Below are 10,430 nucleotides of genomic sequence, written 5' to 3' on the forward strand. Positions count from 1 at the left end.
TAGATTTTTTCTTCTTCAAATACCACTTGTATTTTTTTATTTTATTTTTCATAGTTCTGTACATTTCTCTATTTGGATGTACTGTATGGGGCGTGACCTTCAATAAAATTCTTTTCCATGGTCAATTTAAAATATAATACGGTTGTCGGCGACGAATGGCCCCTTCCGAATCTAATTTGCACCTCCGGGCCTTCTGATATTCACACAAGATATTACGCGTCGAGAGCTTACGAAATCGTTTTCAAATCTAATTTCTTATAACATAAAGAAAATAGTTTCGTTGACAATGATCCATAAAGACAGCCGAGCAGAGAGTTCAATGATCATTAACTAAAAAAAAAGGAAAAAAGATATAAACTGTACAAAAAAGAGTACGGACTAAGAGTCTGTAGATGTTGATTAAAAAAAAAGATCATTAATGGCCAGTTTCCCAGCTGCATTTACCATTAATTGATTTTTGATTGGATAAATTCTTGAAATGCGTTTCCGGATTATAAAAGAGTTTTACTCCTTTGAAAATTAGTTTAACCTACCACTAATGGATCACTAGATAATTATAAAATAAACGGAAACTTCAGCATTCCAGCGTAAAATTATTTGAGTTTATTTGACCACATCACTGTGATCGTTACAACTATCACTTGTAGCGTTTAAAATTGACTATTCAACTATTTATCAGTGTGATATTTAACATTCAACGAAAAATATTGTTGACAGTAATCGATAACGATTGAACGTGTCAACGGAAAGATCAAAGCTTTGTTTAAGTCATGTCCATACTACTACACTATTTAAAAACTAAAAATATATAAGCGTTAACTGTAGTAATTTTCGTTGCAATTTTTGTAAGACTTTTAAAACACAATTTACATTTAGTTTGGATTGCTTAAGAATTATGAATTGGAGTAACGAAGTAAATTTAATTTTGTAATTCGCTTGCAATTTATGACGTGGAAAGAACTTTATCTTGGAACTGCAATCATTTGTGTATCAAATGGTATTATGTGAAATGGTATTTTTATGATAAAGTAATGCTTCTGTTTTATCGATGACAAATACTCAATATCTTGTATTATAAATAAATAATCTAAAAAATGAGATTAAATGTATCAAATCGAAAAGAAGCATATTCTGTTATTTTATGGTAATTAAAATAACTTAAAACTGTAACCGTGCATTTTCACTGCTGAAAACTGTAAAACACATATATCGAAAATGATAGTTATAGGATACTTTGGAAATAACGTCATTATTATTTTACCTGCAATTGGCCTTATTGTGTTGTAGAACTAAAAAAAAACAGTTTGATCTCCTTCTAATTTTGAATTCATTTTGAATTCACCTTAATGTATAAAAGGTCATTTGACCAATATGTTCAATATAAACCGTTAATCGTCGCAGTATTATCTGAACTGTATGAATTAGAAGTAATATAATAAATTATTACAATGTATAAAATTATTCTATTGCGACGTTTAATATTATTAATGTGTTATTCGTGTTTGCAAATAAATATTGTTTCTGGATACAATATAAAAGTGAATCAGGTAAATCCGTTCGTTTATACTATGTTTTATGCAGTTATCTATAATGCCATAGACTAACCGAATTCGCCTTTTTTTGAGAAAGTTTCATCCGATTGGCATTCCTCCCTAGCATGTTATACCGATAATCGATTTATTTTTACGATTATTCATTTTTAAAATAGGATTTATTGATTACTCGTGTTATAACAATCATCGATGTTTACTTAAAACCGTAAAATATATTAAGTTTTTAACTATGTTTATGTACATATAATCAACTACATAAATATGTAAATACTTATAAATTTACAAAGCCTGATATTCGTATTTCATTTGGTTTCGAAACTATCTAAAAACGGTACGCGTACCACTAGTATTACAACAGTATTGCTATCCTTGTCTATCTTTAAATAAAAATTGATAGCAATAACGTTGTATCTTATGCGTGTACAAAATTCTTAGTGAAACAAGACATGAATACAAAAACTCCAGTCGATGTTGATATATCAATTTATCATTCGAGAATATTTGCAGAACTCCGAGATAAATGTTATAAACAATGACTTACGTTTCTGTGATATTGCTATGAACACTATCTCATTTTATCGAATATATAGATATCTGTCATCATTCGCATTATTAGTTGTGATGGTAATTTGAATTCCGCGCAGTTTGACAAAACATTATTGACTTGACAGTAGTTAAGGACACACAAAACAGTTGAATTATAATCATCTTTGAAGGTGAACATTTTTAACCAATTTAAACGAAGTAAAATATGGTAAGTCCAACTTTTGCTTTCGTTAACGACGTTTTTTGTTTTTAGGCCGCATGATTATTGAAAACAATTGAAATATAATTACTTCGACAATGCATGGAATAATTGTCACTAAACAATACCAGTGTCGTATTAACAATTCAAACAACTTATATAATTGTTACAGTGTTACATTATTACCAAGTTTGTTTAATTTATCCATTGATTTTGATCGTGAGATATTATTGCCATTTGCGACATTCGACCACAGACGACATTTTTGATTTTGACATTCGTGTCAAATTCGTGTCTTGTCTAAATATAGAGTACAAATAATGTGCAAAAAAAAAAGATAATTACTTCGACAGACTTTATTGATACGACATACATTTAATAAACTATTATGTTATATAAAGACATAACATAATAAGCTACAATAATAAAAACAACAATACATTATAATATAGTAAATATTGTAAAATAGCACCTGGCAAATGTAAAGAGCAATAAACTTTTAGAGAAAGAAACGTTGCGGCCCTTTTTATATGTGATTGTAAGAATACGATGTACAGAAAATAAACAACCCCCATTTAATGACACTAAAAATATTTTAAGCCCGAGAATATTCTTTCTATTACTTAAAACCCATTTTGAGTTGTTTTAGAGATTAAAAATATATATAAGTTAGTATAAGTTTCGGCGCTCTCTCGTGTCGGAGGCCAAGACCCACTTTGGGTCGCTGCGCCAACGCAGTAAGTAAGTAGTATAAGTTACTTGCTTTCAATAAAATTATTTCTATTTATTTATTTCTAGGCCAGTTCAACAAGTCCACGCGTCTGTATCATTGGCGCGGGAATAGCGGGACTTACTTCTGCTAAACATTTAAAAGATGAAGGAATAAACTTCACCGTTCTCGAATCGACTAGGTACATTGGCGGAACGTGGAGATATGACCATAGGGTAGGAAAAGACGAGAACGGCTTACCGTTGCACACGAGCATGTACATGCATTTAAGGTAAACCAGTTTCAAAGGTGTCATTATATGTCTGAGGCATACAACTTTCAGTATTACAGTAGTATTAATGTCTTTGAGAATAAATATTTTTTTAATCCACAGAACAAACTTACCAAAACCAACAATGGAACTGCAGGGTTTTCCTGTACCAAGAGAGATGCCATCCTTTCCTAGCTGGAATATATATTATGACTACATAAAGGCTTATGCGGCTCACTTTGATTTGCACAAACATATAAAGGTAATAGAAAGGCCACGTCTTGCATAGGACGTTACAGATGGCCTAAAAGACTTCTGGCATATCTGAATCTGACACTATGGGCTGTCTGGATATATACCTTTTAATATTATATTTGAAATGTATTAACTTGTACCTTGTCTACAGTTTCTGCATAAGGTAACATCAGTGAAACGAGTTGGGAATGTATGGAAAGTGAAACACGGGCATGTACTAAGAGGTGTAGAGTACGAGGAAGAATTCGATTTCGTTATAGTTGGGACTGGCCACTTCAGTAAACCTAATATGCCGGAAATTCGTCATGAACATCTTTTCAAAGGTAAGTTTCTACACTTTACAAAAAAAATATCACGCTTAATCTAGATAGATGAGATGGTTATATTATTACATTCAACCTTATACCTTAAAGTGACATAGTGTTATAACAATATGCTTGTACAAAACAGCAAGGCGAGGTTGAATTCTCCAAGCTGCTTTTTTTCTTATTTTCACCACTTACTCAAAGATTTTTAACGGGTACAGAGTTTGGATACACGATTATAGTGTAATTTTTTTAACAACACACAATTTCCAGGAACAATAATCCACAGCCACGACTACAGAGTACCTGACGTATTTACCAATCGTCGTGTTCTGGTCGTCGGCGCGGGTCCTTCCGGAATGGATATCGCTCTAGATGTAGCAAACTATTCTAAGACCCTTGTCCATAGTCACCACTCTAAGGTGAACTTTAAAACCAAGTTCCCAGATCACTTCATCAGAAAACCCGATATCAAGGAGTTTAACGAAACCGGAGTTATTTTTGTTGATGGTACTTATGAAGATATTGATGACGTCATTTATTGTACCGGTAATAACTTTGTAACGTAATGTATTTGTAACAAAAATATATGGCCTTTAATTTTCTATTGATATGTGAAAAATGTCTCGCTGTTTTAGGATACGAATACGACTACCCATTCCTGGACAAATCATGTGGCCTAGTAATCGACAAGCACAGTGTCATCCCCCTGCACAAATACATGGTAAACATAAATGAACCAAGTATGGTCATAATGGGACTAGTTATACGTGCATGTCTTGTAGTTGCTATAGACGCCCAGGTAATAATTACATACATCTATGTACATAAAATAAATTGCAATGTAACTTTTTATCATTACTCTTGTGTTTGTTTGGTTTTTAGGCCCGTTATACAACTGCCTTGATAAAGGGTAATTTCACACTGCCGTCTAGAGATGAAATGATGGCTGAATGGCAAAAGCAGGCAGACATAATTCGTTCTAAAGGACGACCCATCTCAGATATACATTTCTTGGCAGAAAAGGAGGTATTTCTTGCGAATAAGTAATTCTACTACGCAAAGGATTTAGTAAATACGATAACATATTAGCAGATATAATTTAAAAAAAATAAACCGAAGTTTTTTTTTGTGGAAAATTAGGTTGTAGTAGTGAAGTAAACTTGCCGTTATTTGTTATTTTTCATTGTCATGTAACTCGATATTTTCAGGATCAATATTACGAGGAAATATCTGAAGAATCAGGCATCGATCGAGTTCCTCCTGTCATGTATAAAATACGCACCATGGACACGGAAGCGAAGCTCGAAAACCTCTACACCTACAGGAACTACGTGTACGAAGTCATAGACAGAAACACGTTCGCCAGGCGCCTGGAGTCAGACACGAAGCCTGCTGACAACAGGATCTTACCTTAATTTAAGCCAAAATATTAACTTTAATGACATATATATTAATTTTAAGATTTAAGACAAAATCTTTTAAAAAAAATCAAAATAAAATTTAATACAGAGAAAAAGTTTTTAATTTTAATGCCAATATCGTTATGGTCTTTTTGCTTTTCTTTGCAACATGCTACTCTATATTTGTGTTAGTTACTGTCACTGTCAATGCCAATGTCAATAGTCATTCTCAAGGAAACATTAAAAGTAGGTTTATAAACAAACTTTTATTTGGTATCTTATCTTTTTAATGGACCTGTTTTGTTTTAATTGGTCCAGACTCTCACAGTCTTATTTCAATTTTGGTGAGGAAAGGAAAAAATCAAATATCAGCAGTTTCGACATATGAATTATGGTAAGTTTATTTTCACCTTATGGGATTTGCTTTCTTTTTACATGGCTTAAAAAGTAATTTTGTATAGACGCTTATTTTAGGGGCTTATAGTCCGGCAACAATATTTACGTCTAATGCAAGTGTATTTGGTCATGGAAGTGCCAAGTTGTGCAACATTTTCTTAATGGTTACCAAAAGTTTGGGAACATTGTGCAATAAAAAAACATTCTGGATGCTGTATTGATTTTAGTATATATTTGATTTCCATGATGATAATTAGAAATTCTAGTGTATATTTCTTTCACAGAGTTTTGCAAAGTCAGGAATTAAATTTTATAATGGACAAACAACTAATGAAACTTACAATTAAACAAATTAGACTTACAATACTGATATTTGCATTTTGGATATTAATAAATATACGTTACTAAAAATGTGATTTTAGGATAAATCAAGTGGACCACGTGTTTGTATTATTGGTGCTGGGGTTGCTGGTCTTACTTCTGCAAAATATTTAAAAGATGAAGGAATAGACTTTACAGTACTGGAATGTACAAACTATGTGGGTGGTATGTGGAGATATGAGGCAATGAAAGGAACCGATGAACATGACCTTATATTGCACACAAGGATGTTATGGATTTAAGGTGAGGCACAATTACTTAGACATTTTGTAAGGCAGTTAAAGAAACCATTGATAAAAAACAATATGCACCTTAAGAATTACTTTTAGTGTGTGGTTATTGTGCAAATGTTAGTGAGAGTGAAGATAATACAGAGAAATTGCAGATCAATAAATCATAACATGATTGCTAACACTTGCATAATAATAATATACTTTCATTAATGTATGACTTGCAATATTGAAATTATTTGTTACAACTATTAATAGTTTAATTTAAGTTATAATTATACAAAAGGAAATGGTTATGACTAACTTTTTGTTATCTGTATATGTGCTTTGCTATATGTGACATTTCCAATAACTAAACAAGTTTTGTCTGATGTAAATTTTAAAGTTTTAATTTATATGAATAATAGTTGTAAGTAAACATTCTTTTTAAGACCTTTTTAAGGTAGGTTAAAAAGGATTTGATATTGACAGAGAAAGGATTTCTCCTGCAGTTCATATTTGTATATCAAGGATTATAAAGCATCTATAAATCAAGCTAATTAAGTTTTGAATTTAGTTTATTTCATAGTACCATTAGAAAAAATATTTTTTATTGTAAATGGTTTTTTTTTTTATTTTTTAGGTTAAATTTGCCACATCCTACAATGGAACTCCGTGGATTTCCAATACCAAAACATTTGCATTTCTTTCCTAATGCACAATTATATTACTACTACATCAGGTCTTATGCAGAGCGTTTTCACTTAGTAGATTACATACAGGTAAGTTATTGAACATCAGAATATCTAAATGCTTTCTATCTTTTAAAAAACTATGCAAGATGTACCTACTCACTTGCAAGTTCATTAATCCTCTAAAGGTTGATTTTTAACATGGTAAAAACCACCATTTGTAGTACAATGCCAATCTGTACTAATATTATAAAGTGGAAAGTATGTATCGAAATACCTCAAAATTACTTGACCAATTTGGAAAATTCCCTCACAGTTAAAAATCTATGTTATCACTGAGCAACATAGATTACACTTTTTTATTATTTTTTAATTCATGTGGACAAAGTTGCGAGTAAAAGCTACTAATTCATTATTAATGTTGTGTTTAAACAATAGAATTCTTTACTTGTTTGTGAATTATTTCATTGATTAAGAATGTGAACAATATATCATCATCACCAGCTCACTATACGTCCCCACTAAGGGGCTCAGAGCCTACCCTAAGTAAGGGTGACTAGGCCTATAACAACAATATATAATCAAAGAATTTAAATAATTCGTTACAGTTTCTTCACAATGTCACATCAGTGAGACGAGAAGGAAATGTATGGAAAGTGAAACACACAGATGTACTAAATAAAACAGAGCATGAAGATGAATATGACTTTATGATTATAGGAACTGGACACTTCAGCAATCCTAATGTGCCAAACATTCCAAATGAAGTACTTTTTAAAGGTTTTTAATCATACTAATATTATGGATGGATGGAGGGATGGATGTTTGTTTGAGTTTGTAGCCTAAATGGCTGATCGGATTTCCATGAAATTTAGCATGAATGTAGAAGATAGTTTGGAAGAACACATAGGCTACTCTCTTTCTTTTTTTTTAATTCCACGCGGACGGAGTCGCGGGCGAAAGCTAGTTCATATATAAGTACTAGTGGCCGCCATTGTTCGTTATTCATTCATAATTCACGATCAAATTTATTTTTTAGCTACAGTGGGTTTCCACTACCCATATCTATTATATCATTTTAATTTGAAATTCAACTTCCAGGAGAAATATTGCATAGCAATTATTATAAAGTATCTTGTATATTCGAAAACAAACGTGCTTTAATCGTGGGTGGGGGAACCTCTGCATGGGATATTGTTATAGAAATGCTTACGGACTCCAAGACAGTGGTGCACAGCCACCATTCTAAACAAACTATTAATACGAAATTCCCAGACCACTATATAAGAAAACCCGATGTTAAAGAATTTAATGAAACTGGGGTTACTTTTGTTGACGGTACTTATGAAGAGATCGATGTCGTTATTTACTGCACTGGTAAGGGTAATTTGTGTCTTTTCTTGCCTCTAATCAAGCAATGACGTAATCATTTGTCAATTTATCACTGCACTTTTTTAGGATTTAACTATACTTATCCTTATCTGGAGTCATTGTGTGGCCTAATGGTCAACAAGGACCACGTGGTCCCGCTGTACAAATGTCTTGTGAATATAAATGAACCAAGTATGGTGGTGCTGGGCCTGGTGAGGCGTGCCTGCCATATCGTAGCTATAGACGCACAGGTAAACTATATTTATGACCTCAGCTCATATGTCATCTACTTGACTCCAGAATACTAAAGGTAAAAGCTACATGGTCTCAGTCAACCATGCTGCATCACAATGTTTTATTATGTTTATATTTAGACAAAAGAATCTTAAAATATGGCTTTTTGGTAGTTAACTGTTGTTTGTTAGTTATCACTTTATTTTTATTTATTTATTTTGCAGGTTCGTTACACCACAGCACTTATAAAGGGTGATTTCTCTCTGCCGTCCAAGGAAGAGATGTTGAATGTTTGGCAAAAGGAAGTTGATATTATTCACTCTAACGGACGATCCATGTCTGATTTACATTTGTTAGGAGATAAAGAGGTAATTGAAATAACCTGCAGCCCATCACCACTTCTAACTTTATTTTTGACCTGACTGAGTAATATTATTTATTGTTAGTTGCTTTATACTATTGTATCTCTGTTTACCTTAAACAATTTAACATGTAAAAACAGTATTTTATTACTTCGATTCGTTTTACTACAAATTGGAATGTGCCACCAGTTATATGTAAGGAATATTTGCTTACTAAATTGACTTCAACTTGGTTTTATCATAATATTTTTTTTTTTATTTCTAGGATCAGTATTACAAGGAACTGAGTGATGAATCTGGTATAGACAGAGTGCCTCCTGTCATGTCTAAACTACGGAACATAAGCAATGAAGCAAAACTGCAAAACTTATTCACTTACAGAGATTATATTTATGAAGTGATTGATGATAAATCGTTTAAGAGAACTGAACGTGTAAAAAAACGTGAAAGATTTGATGGCAAGTTGCCTGAAAGTGTTGTATTTGTTGCGGATGATGGTTAGTAGTCACATAACAGGCTTGTTTTTTTATTACTTTACTAGATAACAACTAGTAGATTAAAATGTTTTATTTATTTATCGAATATAAGGAAAGCTGACTGATATTTTGATTGTTACGGATGATGCAACAGTTTATTCTACACGTCTCCAATTTAGATTAATATATATATTTTATTTACCCTTGACACTCTAGAAGAAAGACTATATTTATGAAATGTTCTTTACGAGTTCGACGTTTAGGAGGAGTAATGGATTTTTGTAATGCCATTTGTATTAATAACGTAATACATTTGATACTGAGTACGTAATGAAATTGTTCCTTTGGTTAAAGCGGTAGAATGTAAAAGTTAAACTAGTTGAAATGTTTATGATTGTTTTTGTATATAATTATTTAATATCTATCGTTATGCTTATATTTAAGAAACAAATCTTTAACTTTTTTTATTTAAATCAAAAGATGGAATTGTTAAAAAAAAATTTATAAGCAGAAAATCTTTTATTTCCTAACATCATCTTTCTTATCTCACTCATATGGGGTCATCGCACCAAGCTTTTAGTCCGCCAGATCGATCGATATCACTAATAGTGATTAATTTAATGAAAATATATGCATGTATAACAGTAAAGAACACCTAATACACAATAATGTTTAAAAATAAAACCGAGAAAATTTGCTAGGTCTTCCTTTTTTATATAGGAAAATGCTATAAAGGAATTTTACACAATTCATCCCCTAAATGTCTTAAAAGTGGGATGAAAGTTTGTAATAGGTTCCATTCTTTCCGCCAAATGACTTAATTATTGACATAAACACCAAGAACTAGTAAATTCGGTGTTACGGGATTTTTCATATTTCTCCTGTTTGTTGGATAATTTTTTGAGACTAGAATTCCAGACGGGTGCAGTCGCGGGAAATGCAAATACTCGAAAAGTAAACGTGTTATGTTCTGTGCTTTATTATGTCAAACTATTCTATTTTTTAATCTTTGTATCACTAATGCCAATGTCAAACGTCATAAAGTGTCAAGAATAAACCTATATAAAT

At 31.8% G+C, this 10,430-nt stretch overlaps 1 protein-coding gene across 1 annotated transcript; it reads left to right on the forward strand.

The window, feature by feature from the left end:
* The first annotated feature begins 1,439 nt into the window (after positions 1 to 1,439).
* On the forward strand, positions 1,440 to 9,798 carry LOC106100907 (senecionine N-oxygenase-like). Its single transcript, XM_013279972.1, has 14 exons — positions 1,440 to 1,547; positions 3,097 to 3,299; positions 3,402 to 3,540; positions 3,685 to 3,856; positions 4,112 to 4,387; positions 4,477 to 4,640; positions 4,724 to 4,867; positions 5,050 to 5,252; positions 6,871 to 7,009; positions 7,528 to 7,699; positions 8,021 to 8,296; positions 8,378 to 8,541; positions 8,749 to 8,892; positions 9,152 to 9,798. The coding sequence occupies exons 1-14, from the start codon at positions 1,449 to 1,451 to the stop codon at positions 9,386 to 9,388; spliced, it is 2,532 nt and encodes an 843-aa protein (XP_013135426.1). The 5' UTR covers positions 1,440 to 1,448; the 3' UTR covers positions 9,389 to 9,798.
* The last annotated feature ends 632 nt before the right edge of the window (positions 9,799 to 10,430 follow it).

The sequence above is a fragment of the Papilio polytes genome, unplaced genomic scaffold (assembly GCF_000836215.1).
Source record: "Papilio polytes unplaced genomic scaffold, Ppol_1.0 DF824024.1, whole genome shotgun sequence".
NCBI lineage: Eukaryota > Metazoa > Arthropoda > Insecta > Lepidoptera > Papilionidae > Papilio > Papilio polytes.